The sequence below is a fragment of the Neolamprologus multifasciatus genome, chromosome 19, assembly GCF_963576455.1.
Source record: "Neolamprologus multifasciatus chromosome 19, fNeoMul1.2, whole genome shotgun sequence".
In the NCBI taxonomy this organism is placed as follows: domain Eukaryota; kingdom Metazoa; phylum Chordata; class Actinopteri; order Cichliformes; family Cichlidae; genus Neolamprologus; species Neolamprologus multifasciatus.
The window spans coordinates 11,389,370-11,405,093 of record NC_140457.1 but is presented as its reverse complement, the minus strand read 5'-3'; the positions used below and the strand labels follow the sequence as shown (position 1 = coordinate 11,405,093).

General features: G+C 41.4%; 1 protein-coding gene across 1 annotated transcript in view; it reads right to left on the bottom strand.

Annotated features, from left to right (window-relative positions):
- The window catches only part of LOC146496075 (glutamate receptor ionotropic, NMDA 3B-like), an 84,356-nt gene extending 81,729 nt beyond the window's left edge, over positions 1 to 2,627 (bottom strand). Inside the window, exon 1 of the mRNA XM_085143988.1 lies at positions 1,640 to 2,627. Coding sequence (XP_085000114.1) covers positions 1,640 to 2,173 — 534 coding nt within the window. The 5' untranslated portion in view covers positions 2,174 to 2,627. The remainder of the gene's footprint in view (positions 1 to 1,639) is intronic.
- Between the last annotated feature and the right edge of the window lie 13,097 nt (positions 2,628 to 15,724).

Sequence of the window (15,724 nt, the reverse complement as noted above, 5' to 3'; positions counted from 1 at the left end):
AAAAAATAAGTGTTTCAAAATGGCTGTATTTGTCTTTTTTTATTTTGGAGAGCACTTATTGGTCACACGCTGTACTCAGAACTATTCTCTGGGGAGTAATTTCCACTTTCTGGTCCTTTTTTTGTCTGTTAGCCATCATAAGATTGGACATTATCTTCAATAAAAAAGAAAGATTAGTCTGACACCAAGGAAAAAAAAGAGAAGCTTTTGTGCAGCATTAAACACAAAAATTAACCAAAAAAGGCTTTCATTTCACAAATGCCGCTTGAAATTATGGCTAAAAATACTGGAGAGCTACAACACAGAGAGACAAAGAAAAAGAGTGATGATTGTTGTTTGCCCTCTGACTGCTTGGCACAGTTCTATAGAAAAAAAGAACGCTGTTCTCTCTTCCAGCTCACCCCTTCTATTCCCCCCTTCATATCTCCTAAATTTCTCTCCTTTTACTCTCCTCTGCTTATCTCCTTGCTCTGCCGACACATTCATCAAGTGGTTTGACTTGTCATTCATGCAACCTTTATTGAAATAAGCAATCCATTGTTGGCAAAGAGAGGTGGCAGGACAAAGATTTTAGACGTACCCCCACCCCACATGATGGTGATACTTAAATATGTGTGTGCAAAGTGCGTGCATTCATATGTTTGTGGTGACAGAGATGCAGTTGGCTGCTCAGTGGGATAGATACATTTTTATGTAGGCAAATGTGACAGAAGCTGCACTGACTGACTGGCAGTTCTGCTGAGAATACTAACATTGCACACACACATAGATCTGTGTTGTCCACCTAATTTGCACGTACACACATAAACATAGCATATATGTGATCATACTAATAGAGTGAGCCACACTTCTCCGTGACATCTGTCTATCAGTATTTCAACTGCTGGAATGGGCTCAGAAAGGTGCCAGAAGCAATCTCTAAGTACACACATCCTTTCTGGCACACACACACACACACACACACACACACACACACACACACACACACACACACACACACACACACACACACACATACGCACATAGATTCACAGAGAAAAGAGCTTAGAAAGAGAGAAATTTTCACCTCGCTCGGGGGTTCAGTCCAATACCAAGTCAGAGTGACCAGATATTAAACATGCATGTTAAGGGCCTGCAGGTTCACCAGAGCTCAGCTAAAATCAGTCTGAATAGCAGACTTTGCTGGAAGAAGGCAGCAGTGGTAGAAGTTAAAGTCTGATACACTAAAATGTCTCTTTTTAAAAATTAATTATCCATGTAACATTATCACAATTTCTGTCTGTATTATTTTAATCATTCTTTAGTGTAACTGCTCTGATGATCACAGTTCTTTACACTGTCCATTTGCCTTTAGTCTGCCTTAAAATCTGGCTAGTAGGAAGCATTTTGCACCAACTCAGATAACAAAATCCACGCCACAGGCTAATGGGTCAGTCAATGACTTACTGGTGAATGTCAGCTCTTGGAATCAGATGAAATTGTGTTAGGTCATGGCATGCTGCTAATTGAAGTGCAAGATGCTGGGAAGATGAAAGCCATGATATATACACACATAACCATTTTCCACTGCCATCTTTCAAAGATGATTGCTACAGGTGCACAGTGACGGCGGGGAAAGACACACAGCGTCAATCCCTACCTTAGTCACAAGGGGTTCTGTGTCCTCCAGGATAGATACGAAGGGGATCTCCAGGAAAGAGGAGAGAAACTCCACCTGGATCAGCTCCTCCCTGGAGCGGGGAAAGGCGAGCACGGCTGACACACCCCTGACCACCAGGTCCTGGCAGGCACTACGGGACAATGACTCAGGGTCCCCTCCCGCGGGCGATCGAGCCACCATTTCCAAGCTCAGGTTGTAGGGCAGCAGAGGAGGTGGCTGAGAGGTTGTTGTGGAGGAGTCTGCCCCTCCGCCTTGATGCCGGAGGCTGGCCAGGGCGCGGTTGAGCGCGTTTTGTATCCGTGCCGGCTGTCGGGTCGGCAAGAGCGCACCGAGACGCACGGTGTGTCCTATCCGGGCGAGAATGTGGCAAGGTTGTGGGTGAGGGAAGCAGGCGTCCGGGGAGGAAGAGACGGTTAATAAGAGAAGCAGCAGGAGCGTTCTGGCAGAGAAGAAAAGGAGATGAGTTCTCCCCGGGGCGAGGCAGTAGGTCCAGAGTCCAGAAAGAGACACCATGCTGCAGCTCCGACACACAACACTGGAGGACTGGGCTCTGCTCGGCGGGAGATGGCATAGCTCCCTCTTTCTCCCGGCTCCACCGCTTTTCTCAGACTTGATGGTTCTTTTCTTTTCCCCTTTCTTCTTTGTTGATGCGCGCTGTCGACGGTGATTTGTCGGCGTTTTGACGTTTCGACTCTCACCTCTTCAAAGTTTTTATGTCAACAGTAAAAGACGCGCTTGGTGGAGGAGAGGAGAAAAGAGCGCTCACAGCTTAGTGCGGTCGCCCCGCTTCTGTCAGTCTCTGCTGGAGAAAGGCACACCAGCTGTGAAGTGTGTGTGTGAGCATCTCTCCAAGTGTGTGTGCGTGTGTGTGTGTGTGTGCGCGCGCGCGCGCGGGAGAGAGAGAGCCTGCCCGCCAATAATCTAACCTCTCACGGAGCTTGCCTCTTGTTGAATTTTAATGAAAATTCGTCGGGTAACATTTCCTTCCGCTTCTTCGGGTCCCGGGGAAAATTTGCCGTTAATGTTTTCATTCAGTTTTGAAAAAACATCGGATTTGTCTTATCTGATATATATATATATATATATATATATATATATATATATATATATATATATATATATATATATATATATATATATAGTATTAAGTATAAGTGTTAAGTATTACAATAGTATTGTCAAATATAGAAATAAGTTTGCTGCTTCTAGATGACTTCGATTTGTACAGAGAGCTATTGATGGCAAAGATCTTTCGAAAATGCACAAATTCCGAGCACAAAAAGTATTAGACTGCTGTAAGTGTCATAAAGATTGATTCGAAGCAAAAAGAGGACTGAAAGTTGGGTGGGTTTTTTTTTCAAATTGAATCCTTTTTGAAAAGGTGGCCATTCATTTTCTGATGTAATATGCCACTTTTAAGCACCTCTGCAGGCCGGATCGCGATGTTCCTGCCAGGTTGGGCAACACAAAGCTAATAGCTCGCTGAAATCTCAATTTTCCTCCGGGATTTATACCCACTTCTTTCCTACCGTCCAAGTAGAACATTACCCGTTGTGTAACCACGTCCTTTCAGCACCACGGACAGCGCCAATGCCATAAAAGAGATCTACTGTGCATGCTAATATGGCTTCATGCAAGGGACAGTGCTCAGTACTCCTTTCATTCATTCTGCACTCACTTCTCTGTCCCCCGGATCTAATTTGCCATCGTTAGAGCGGAACATTCAGCAAATCTTTGTGTCCACCGGGTGAAATCTGGGCTGGTGGTGCTGTGGTTCTCACAGTCCCCGCACACCCTTTTTCTGATAATTCCCTGTTTGTCAAACACCAGTGATGCCTTTAATGTCCCGTCTCTGCTTTTCTTTCTTTCTCACTCTCTGTGGCTTTGGCATGGGGTGAAGTTGCAGGGCCGTTTCACTGTGAGGTCTGGCTTAAAAAGGTTTCCTTGGCGAACCTGCAGATAAAAGTATCACTGCCTCTCGCTGACTGTCTATCACTAACGCACACACACACACACACACACACACACACATTCCCGGGATCAACAAGTCATTTCACAGCCTGCTGGGTGACCTGATGTGATACCAGTGCGATTTACTGACAAATATGAGACAGTTGGGGGAAAAGAGTGTTTTCTTACCTTTCCTCCTTCGCCTCATGCTCCACTTGCTCCAAATAGAGGAAAGATGAAAACCAACACTATGGGCTTTGTTGTACTGCAGAAATCGGCAGCATTAAACTTGCATGACTCTTCACACACTCTCCCTCTGGTACCTGTTGAAGCTGGGCAGAGGAGAGGGATAAAACGCGTTTTTCCAAATATATTTCTGTTTGTTTACGTAGTGAAATGTGATAATGTTTGTCTGGAAACCGAGTTCATTATAATGTGGGAGTCTGAGCGCACCAGGGTGTTGAAGCTGTTATGTAACCAAATGATATATTATCAATTTGAGCAAACATTTTTCTCTTTTCTTTGGTTTAATTTTACATTGTTACTTAGGGCTATTTGTAGCTATGTGCATTAGATAAAAAGACAAAAAGAAATGTTAAAAATTATTTTATATTTTGATTATGTATGGCTTCTTGGCACTTATGAGACATATAACTGATGACATAAAACATGCACAGTAAATAATTCAGATAATTAAAAAAAAACTTACAATCTTCTTCTTGTTAGGCGTCACCAACCACAGTGGCTCATCATCCTTGATCGCACCCTATTCTTAGCACCTTAACCTCCACTGTCCTCTTATGTGGTCATTCTCTTTTCCTTCTGCCTGACAGCTCCATATTCAACATCCTTTGTCCATTATATCCACTATCCCTCCCCTGCACATGTCCAAAAGTGTTAAGTATATAGTATTAAGTATTACAATAGTATTAAGCCAGCCAGACAATCAAATATAGAAATAAGTTTGCTGCTTCTAGATGACTTCGATTTGTACAGAGAGCTATTGATGGCAAAGATTGTTCTAAAATGCACAAATTCCGAGCACAAAAAGTATTAGACTGCTGTAAGTGTCATAAAGATTGATTCGAAGCAAAAAGAGGACTGAAAGTTTTTTTTTTCAAATTAAATCCTTTTTGAAAAGGTGGCCATTCATTTTCTGATGTAATATGCCACTTTTAAGCACCTCTGCAACATCTCAGCCTTGCTTCTCTAACTTTGTCTCTTAATTGTTCAACCTGATCTGTCCTTCTAATCTTGCTCATTCTGGTCACTCCCAACAAAACAACTTAACATTTTCAACCCTGCCAACTCTGCTTCCTGTCTTTTTGTTAGAGCCACCATCTCCAAACTGTACATCACAGCAGGTCTAATCACCATCTTGTAAACCTTCCCTTTCACTCTTGCTGCTGTCCTTCCGTAACAAATCACCCCTGACACTCGTCTCCACCCACTCCTCTCTGCCTGTGCTGCCTGTTGCTTTGACCCCAGGTATGTAAATTCATCTTCCTTCACTCACACTTGATCTACTCCTTGCAACCTTACAGTTACACCTGTCTCATTCGCTGTCTTGCTTCTACTGACATTCCTCTTGTCTTCAGTGCATACCTCCATCTCTTAAGGCTCACTGCCACCTGCTCTTTAATCTCACTATAGATCACAGTGTTGTCTGCAAACATCACAGTCTCCTGCCTTACCTCATCTGTCAACCTGTCCATCACTCTTATAAGCAAGAAGGAGCTCAGAGCCAAACCCACCTTGAACTTGTTCTGTCACTCTTACTGCACACCTCACTGCTGCCTCATGTATGTCCTGCGCTATCCTCACATACTTCTCTGCCACTCCTGACTTCCTCATGCAGTACCACAGTTCCTCTCTAAGCATCCTATCAAATGCATTCTTCAGCTCTACAAAGACACAGTGCAACTTCTTCTGACCTTCTCAATACTTCTTCATTAACACTTTCAAAGGAAACATTGCATGTGTAGTGTTCTTTCTTGGCATGAAGCCACACTGCTGCTTGCTGAGCATCACCACTCTTTGTAACGTAGCTTCAACAACTCTTTCCCATAGATTCATGGCATGGCTCATTAACTTTATCCCTCTATAACTTTATCCCTTCATCTACTTTTTGCAACATATTGAGTACTATGATGGCATTACAACATTATAGACAATTTAAAAGTAAGAGGGAAACATAATATGCTGGGAGAAGATTTTGCCATACCATATGTAAACGAGACCAGGGATGTTCCTAGGGTTGTTTCTCACTTTGGCTGAAACACAAAAATCATAAAATGGGTCAAAATTCAGCAAGTGCAGTTGCATACAAGTACCACGCGCCTACTACCTTGTAAACATGCACTAGGAGACATGGCTGCCCGGTAACAATAAGAAAAACCCAATTCAACCGGGAGGTAATGAAGCTAGCAAAATGCAGGCTGGCTACAAGCACAAATGTTTTATTCTCATGAGAGTTAGAAGCAAACAACAATGTCGCACATATGAATTTTAAGAATGAATGAATTATGAATGAATTTTAAGCTCATCTTTGCAACTGGACCAAACCACAATGAGTAATATGAGGCGGATTCCATTTTTCAAAGCTTAAAATGTATTGTTTTGCATGTATAAAAAAAAGTTCCAGGACAGAATTTTATATTATTATCATATAGTCTCATTAATGATGCATTGAGGAGGGTTAAATTGTTATTTACCTGGAAAAAGAGGAACTGGAGTCTCCCAACTTTAAGGGAGGGGTGGTATAAATAAAGGCCCTTCCTAGTTAGGCGCATCCCATATGTGTGGTCCTCCAGTCCTCTCCTCTGCCCTGTCAGTGTTTGTTGTTGTGCTTCTGTTTCTCTCTCTCTCCTCTTCCTCACTCCTCCCCCGCCTGGGCAGTACTCTTTTTTGCAGTTTCCCACCTTTGGCAAACACACCTGGCTGCAATTTATTCACCTGCTGCTCATCATCTTCATTTGGGCCTACTCCGTGATGTTCTTCACTGGATCGTTGTACTTATCACAGTTAGTGTAGCCCCAGGTCTCTTTGTAATTCCTGAATCCCTCATCGTGCTATGCTGATTCTCTAATGTGTGTTTCCTCTCCTATGCAGACCCTCCTGGAATCCCTTCTGTTTCCTCTCAAACCCTGTCGAGCGAGCATGAGTGTGAGTGGACATCTGTGTAGAGTGAGTTTGGATGTGTGTTCCCTTCCCTGGATTCCCTGGAGCTCTCTTTCTTCCCACCCCGACCATATTTGCTGTCTACCTGTAAATAAACTCACTTAATTGCATTATTCAGAGTCCTGCGTTTGAATCCTCCCTGTTCGATCGTGACATGATGTGTCAATCAAACACCAATAAAGCTGATGTGTATTCGTTATAGTCGTTTAAAAGTAGTTTAATCTTGGATTTGCGCCAATACTGGGATGATTTGTACATGGTCATATTGTACAACAATGTACAACATTTTTACCGCAAGACCTTAGAATTCACTTCGTTAAACAAGCTGGGCAAAATAAATTAAATACAATACACAAACCACTCTAAAAATTTATTGAAAGACCTGCTTGATCATTCAAAAATAAGACACGAGCATGAATTAAATCCAAAACCTGAATAAAAATAATTAACTGTGAAATATGTTACATGAATTCTAGGTATAGAACACTCTAGAGGCTAGTAAGTGGCAACATGACAAACTAAAACACTGGGAACATGAGTCAGAAAGAGTATTTTTTCAAAATTGGCACAAGCAGAGCTGATAAACAAGGTCCCCAAAATGTATTTTTGTTTTGGGGCAAGTTGACTTATTTCCACTTGTTGCTGCCTCGCATGGATATAAACCATTGTTAAAGAATACAACAGTGATACAGTTATATTTCATCAGCACAATATGTTCCTGGGGCAAGATGTTATTTAGAGTCTCAAGCGTGATTTCAAACTCTATTTGGTGCTCAAAACACTGCACGGGGGAAAGATGAATGAGACATGCCCTCAGTGTGTCCCCAAAGGTTGTATACAGGTGTCCCGCATGCACTCTTTATCTGCATTACAGTTTCCTATTAACAGTTTCTCCCCGTGGATGTATTTATTATGATTATGTACATTGTAAGGGATTAATATTGAGGATAGGATTAAGCCGGAATCAGAAACCCAATTAAGCACCCCTTCATCTTTGCTAGCGGAGCTGTGTCTCCGTTTCACAGTGTGAGATCGCTTCTCTTGTTCGCTCAACACCTACTGCCCTCTGTTTGTTCTGGCCCTCCTTCTACCAAACCCTCTGTCTCTGCATTTTAAATGTGCACACATCCGCTCTTGATCCGTTTCCTTTCCGTTTATCTATCCAGCTCCACCCATTTCCTCCTGCCTTCACCTTCATCCTGGTTTTCCTCTGATCTTTTCCTCCCACTGCCTTACTCTTCCTTTCAAATTTCATGTCTCTTTGAGGTAGACAGCAAATTTGCCATTTTGCCCCCAAACATACAACCCACACTATTAAACCACATCAGTGATTCATTCCTGAACCGAAACTTCAATTACACTAGTAAAAGACTGCGGGAGAACATAGTGGTTCAACTGAGGGGTGAGCCAACAACGACTGCCAATTTGAGTAAGGGTGAGTGCTCTTCTGTGAGGAGAAATGGTTTATGCCTATGCATGTGTGTGTCAGTGTGTCATTGTGCGGCTGTGTGCAAATGTAATCCTAAGTAATCTGGCAGTACAAACCCAGGTAGCACAGAGGGTGCTGAAATGCTGGGAAGCTGTGTGTTAGTATTCCTGGCACAGCTCTAAAGGCATTAATATCACCTTTTAGCACAATATTCACAAACAAGTAGCAAGACAGTGACACGAGAGGAGAAGAACGGTGGAGAAGAAAGAAAAGAAGAAAGAATACAACAGAAAAAATAAAGACAATCGATTGTAGCAAAGCTGGAAAGGCTGTAGGGAGTACACAAGTGTGGAGAAGTGCGAATGTTTACGTGAGATTTGGGCTTGGCATGCTTTGTGTCTTTGGAGTTGAAACAAATTAATGACATGAGTTCATTTCTCTGACTTCCTCTCACCCTCTGCTCTCTCTACTGTACAAAGACAGTGGTCTATGGAGAGAGACTTATCTAGAAGCAACAGAAGCACTCTGCATGTGTATGTATGCCCAGTGTGTGTGTCTGTGTGTGTGCCTCTATTTAAAAAGTGAGTGTGTCTGCTTTTGTAATTGTATATGTGTACAGTCTGGCAAAATTCTGCACATGTCTGACAAATCCACACAGTGTGTGTGTGTGCGTGTGTGTTTTGTTCTGTGAATGCGTTTTTTTGGTTTATTTTATGTCATGAGTATATATTCTGATACATTTATATGTAAACTCATTTGACACTTTATTAGGTACACCTTGCAAATGTTAGGTTGGACCCCCTTTTGTTTTCAGAACTGGCTTAACTCTTTGCGGCACAGGTTCAACAGGGTGCTGGAAACATTCCTCAGAGATTTCAGTCCATATTGACATGATAGCCTCACACACAGTTGCTGCAGATTTGTCAGAGGCACATCCATGATGAGACGCTCCCATTTCACCACATCCTAAAGGCTCTCTATTGGATTGAGATGTGCTGATTGTGGAGGGAACTCACTGTCATGTTCAAGATACCAGAGATGATCTGAACTTTGTGAGTTTTATTCTACTGGAAGCAGCCATCCGAGGATGGTGTTTAAATGAAGATAAACTAGTACTAAGGTACCAAAAGTGTCCCAAAGTAATATCCACATCATTACACCACCACTCTGGACCATTGATACAAATCAGAATGGAGCCGTGCTTTCTTGTTATTTACACCGAATTCTGGCCTTCCTACAGTAAATGGACTGGTTTTTATATTGTGCTTTACTACTCAGCTTAAGCACTCAAATCGCTTTATAGTACAAGTCTCATTCACAAATTCACACACACACATTCAGGAATGTACTTTTTTTTCTATGCCTAAGGGCTTTCTATCTAACATTGACATATTCATCAGATTCAGACTCTGATGAATGCACAGAGAAACTAGGATTCATCTTCTTCAAGGTTCGACGTGCTGGGCATTCAGAGATGTTGTTCTGCATACCTTGGTTGTAACAAAAGGCTATTTGAGTAACTGTTGCCTCCCCATCAACTTGGAGCAGTCTGGCCATTTTTCTATGCCCTCTGGCATCAACAAGGCATTTTCACCCAGAAAACTGCCACTCACTGGATATTTTCTATCCAAATAAACACCAACAACTGTAGCACATACAAAGTCACAGAAACAAAGTTTCTTCCCCATTCTGAGGAATGGTTTGAACTTCAGCAGGTTGTCTTGAGCATGCCTGTCTGCCAAAGAGACTTGAGTTGCTCCCATGTGATTGACCGATTAGTTATTTATGTAAACAAGCAGTTGAACAGGTGAATATATATAGAAAACACTATATCTTTAAAAAGTCTAAATCTTTATCTTTAAAGCAGCTGAGATTTTCTGGGTTGTTATTTATTTTTATTTTTTTCAAACATCTGGGTATTTCTGTATTGGTATGTCAGTGCTTTTGTTCACTCAGTCCACAGCTATGATTCATAATTAAACATTTCAGTATTTGTACCTAAGACCTATTTTCATTTAGCGTACATGATTTAAAATGAATTTTTATAATGCCAAATGTTTCTGATAACCTCTAGATTATAATTACTTCAGCGGGCTTTTTTAGACAAAAATGTAGAAGCAGTGTTAACAACAATGTTATGCAATACACTTACATGGAGTGTTCGCACTGCATTTGGGGCGAACAAATATTGCTTCCCTCAGGCTGAATTGTGAAAACGTTCCATGGAGATGCCTTAATTTTTTATCTAGTAACATCACTGAGACAAGACTTTATTTGTGCAACAATGTGGTTTCTGTTTAAATACCTGCAAAAACAGTGGCATTCACATCAGTGTTAACAAGGCTTTGTGATTATTGTTAATTAGCCAATACTATCTAAAGTAAACAATGAACAAGACAATATTTGAGATCAGTGTCACGAAGTGGGATGGACTCAAGCGCAGACAAGGCAACTAGAATACAGTTCTGTTTATTACTATACAACACCAGGTGCAAATATATACAAGTGAGAGGGCGGGGGGAATCAAGGGCACAGGGAAATCCGGGAAAGGAGCTCTTCACACACGAGGGACTTCACAAAAAACACAGCACACCAGCAAGCCCGCACACCAAGGGTTCCAGGGAAACGGAATTCCTGTTTACAGACAACAAGTGATTAATCCAAAGGGTCAGCGATACGAAAAGGCAACAAGAGACCAGTACTCCGGAGCTTACTACCGAGGTTACTCAATAGTCCAGCGACGAGATGTTTCCAGCCACTGCCTTAAGTAGTGGATGAGTTCAGGCGATGAGCCACAGGTGTGTGATTAACTTCAGGTGTGAGGGCCAGGGGCGGGAGCCCGCAATGAGCTCCGCCCCGGCGAGACACGACAAGCGTGAGAGAGGTAGATGTAAACAAGAAACATATGTAGCCAACCTGAGTCAGCCGGGCAGACACGGGGACCATGACAATCAGCATGATCAACTTTTTGTCCTTACCCAAGTCAGGATGAAGATTTCTGTCGTTGTTTCATAAGAAATCCAAACAAGGAAATGCTCTTAAGTAGTAAATTATTTCACACTAAAAAGATTTTAATGATTAAATGTGAGATTGAAGTATGCAGAAGCAGAGTTCAAAAATACTTCAATTCATGTATATTTTACAAAAGGTGTACATTTTTTATACATATGAGCTGAGAACTGAATTACACTTGTTTTTGCATCACACTAAGTTTGCATTTCCCATTGTGCCTTCTGCTCTGCTATCCCTCTATTCTTTTCCAAAGAGAATTTTGGCTGATCAGCAAATCAGAATACATTTGTGTCCTCTAAAAGACCTTGCACCCTCAGAAACAGAACAAAAGGAAAAAGAAAAGAAAACACTCACTGTGGCTGTAGCTCTGCACAGAAATTGAATTCCAAAAATAATCACTTACTCCTGAAAATATAATCTAGAATCACAGTAAAGCGATATTCCACCACACAAATATCAATCTTATCTTAAGCCAGCCTAATAAACTGTCATCTACGCTGCCACCAGTTTTTCATAACAAATCCCTCACCAACACCACAACTCATTAGCATCTTGCCTGAGGTTTAAAAAAAAGAGGAGGAAAAAAGGACATCTTTAGCCCTCCTGTGACAACAAATGTGGCTCAGTTTTCATGCTCGAACTCACAAACACATTAAAACCCAGATCTTCAAGGTAAGAAGAATATTTATTTATTGTTGTTCATGAATTCTGAGTTTCCTCAGGATGACTAATGGCAGGATAGTAGTAGATTCAGTCAAGGACCATCTGTGGTGGAGAGCTGCACTGATTAGCCCAAATAGTCTCCCAACCTGCTGTGGGCATAAGCAGCTGCCAGAAAAACATGCACACGTGTATCCCGACTCAGTGTGACAGTGTGTGTTTAAGCTTGTATGTGTGTGTCTCTAAACATGTTAACACACATCGAAATCTGAGCATCTGTGTATTCAGGAGAGAAGAGATGTGTGGGAATGTGTGTTTTTCTTATGTGAATGTATGCATAGATGTGTGTAATTAAGTGTGTGTTTGTGTTTGTGTCCGCTTAATCACCTCCCTGTGAGACACTGAGGGTTTGTACAGGTGATTGAGGTGAAGTGTTAATCAGGACCTCTGGAAAAGTTTCAGTGAATATATTTGTGCAAGACAGAGGAAATATGCACCCACTGCCCAGGCGAATTATCGTTTGTGCAGCTGCATGCATGAATATAAGTGATTAATATGTGCATAATATGCTGTTTTCCACATTAAATTCTGCAAGACTGCATGTGCACGTTGGTATCCACAAACACGTTTGTTCTTTAGCCGCTGTACTGTAAATCAAACCAATCTGGTTGTGTAAAACAGTCTCCTTCTAGAGGATTAGAAAGGCCTAATTTTCCTGCTTTTGTTTCCTCCAAGGGTCTCAATTGACATTCAGAGAGGAGGGACTCAGTTCTAATTAGGTTGGCTCACACATTCCAAGATTCAACCAATCAATGATTTGCTAATGGGCTGCCAGTCAAATGACAAAGCCTGGGACAGGTCAGGGTCGCTAGAGGAATGCCTTAATTTCTCAGCAGAATGGGACAAAATAGGCCAGATAGGAGTCCGGCCAATGAGGGCAATTACGGAAAATGATGAGGTCCAATAGTAGGACATGAGGCATAATGAGCCACGGGATGGTGGAGGGAGGGCTGTTGTGAGCTGTTTAATCATTTAAACTTTCCCAAGGTAGAAGTTTGAGCTTGCCTGCAGCTCTTTTTGCTTTTATGTTCTTTGCTGGTCTTTGATTTTCACAGCACGTTCAGATTAACGTCTCAAACGCATTACAAGCTCACTGTTATTATAAACACCAACAGAAAGACACACGTGTATCAAGTGACATCTGCAGATTTTCTGGTGTCTTTTATCTCAGTTGATGCGTAACACATGTTGCTGATGTACATAAAAGACAAAGACGAGACAGATGCCTTTTTGTGGTAGGCCAGGACTTGAAAAAGCTTCTTTGGTTTTGTTTCATCGCTGTCACTAGGAAGAAAGAAAATGTTTGAATTGGAAAGTGGATAAAAAGGTAGAATTAGCAGAATCCAAGGATGAATGTACCATAGAAATGACTGTATAATCTGCAGAGGAAGCTGTACTGCATTTGCTCAAAAACCGAGCAAGCTGTCAAAGAAAAGACACGTTTTGTGTCATCAATAATATGACACACAGATTGTTGGGTGCAAAATGCGATCAAGACTGCTGGCATTTATTGCATTCTTTCTTGCTTTGTCACAAACTGAGTTTGATTGGCTCCTGAAAGTTCCCATGGCATATCCAGTCTTTGACAATTGGACATGACTGCATTATGAAAACATTAGTTCAGCAGAAATGAAATGTTAATTTAATTGTGACATTACTGGAGGGAAATGTTTGACAGCTCATAAGCAAGTGTGACAATTAAACACAAATGCTGCTGAAACAATAATAACTTTGCATATTTTATTTAAATGTTCAAAGTACATTTTGGCTGCGTGAGAACAGAAGCAGCACTAATGTGTATTTTCATAGTAATATTACAGTATATGTGAAAGGGAACGCGCAGAGATTTACTCACCTCAAAAGTGCTTTTTGATAATAATTTCTTTTGAATCTTTGCACCAGAACTTTAATTTTGTAAAATCAATTCCCTCGACTTATCTAATATGCACGGGGGAGGGGGAGGGAAGGGGGGGGGGTAATCATAAAAGCTATAAAGTGATGGCACACAATCTATCATAGCAACAAAACACAGACATACAAAGTTAACAACTTCTAGGTGAACATAAAGGGTTCTTCACTGGACCCAGTAGACTTCATTTGCACATTAAATGCAACTATACAACACAAAATACTTTAGATCTAATTCATTATAATACAAAATAAAGAAAATACAAAGGTGAATGCACACCATTATATACATCGTGTTACAGCACACAACTGACGGAGGGGGAAGCTGAACTTAATATGCAGATGTCAGAATGAATGAAAAGCTTCGAAATGCCTTCAACACCTTCATCCTCTTACCAAAAACATTAAAAAGAAAAGAGCAGAAAAACAGGGACAGGGAAATGCTAGGCAGGAGGAGGAGAAGTGACTAGTTGCAGCGCCACTTTGCTGAAAAAAGTAATGAATTTTTATGGGAAATGTGATCTTAATTTAGAGATGCACCAACACAGACCGACCGCAGGAAAATAGAGGCTACAGCAATCCTTTCAACCATGGTTTCATTTAAGTGGGATAATTAGGCTACAGCAGGCTTTAAGAATTAATTTGACAATGATATACAACGCATAACGTTTGCTAACGCGTTTCTCCAGTTCAGTTGCTTATGCGGTGTCTGTAAAACATATAGGATCTGCACTGAAAATGCTCCAATAAGTAATGTTTCGATACGTCTATCTACTTTATCACACACTGCTATTGAAAGTTTGGTCTGAAATTCCACACTTTCTGTTTCTCTCTCTTAGAAAAAAAGCTTATGTTTCTCAAGAAGCTTAATTTCTTAATTTTTATCATTATGCTCTTCATTTCATCATCATATTGTCTTTGATCCACAATATTTTCCCATTTTCATACAGTCTTTGCAGATCCACTTAAAAGTCTCAAAGTTGCATTTTATGACTGTTTCAACTGAGAGTTACTATCTCTCAGATCGAAACAAATATAGAGCCAACTGTCTTTGATCAACCTGATAAGTGAGCAAAGTGTTTGTGCGTTTTCATTTCATGCCTGAGGGGTATGTGGGTTAATTACATTTTTCGCTCATTTACAGGCTAGAAAGATTAGCTATACCTTGCAACTGTTCAATTACAATTTCCTTAACTGTGGAAAAATAAATGTTCCCACTGTTTTCTCTCTAAGACAGATATTCCCCTGGCACAGCAGTATAGATTCAGCCAATATTAAATGTTGGTGGATCGGTTTCTTCACGCCGTGACCGAAAGCGGAAAAATTTTTGAAAAAAAAAAGGCTGCAGAAGATGTACATGTTGAGTTCCACAGGTTAATGTCCCTCCTGGCTAACAGTGAGCTGTGATAATAGGTAAGTGCTGTGCCCATTACTCCCATTGTCATAAGGGAGGCTGTACTGTGCTGAGCTGGCAGTGCTGGGTGCAGGGGATTACATTAATATAGGCCACTATGCCTCTCCCCAAGCATTCGCAGCACTTTGCGATGTGTAGAGTGGGTGAGAGGAGGATGAAGAGGAGGGGAGAGTGGGGAGACACATCTCACCTCAGAGTGGGAACACAGGCCAGCTGGGTAATAATGTGAGGTCTTATGTGAGGCTAATATGAGCTAATCTGTGTCTTCTATGATCTATTTCAATCTAATCAGTCGCTTTTCAATGTAGGCCATTTGTCACTGCATTAACATGGGACTTGCTAATGAAGTTGACAACAGACTGGCTCAGTTCCTGGCCATGACTGGCCCAATGTAATTATAGCTTCACAGAAGCACATCCGCTCCATCCAACTACTGCTACTCGTCCTCTCG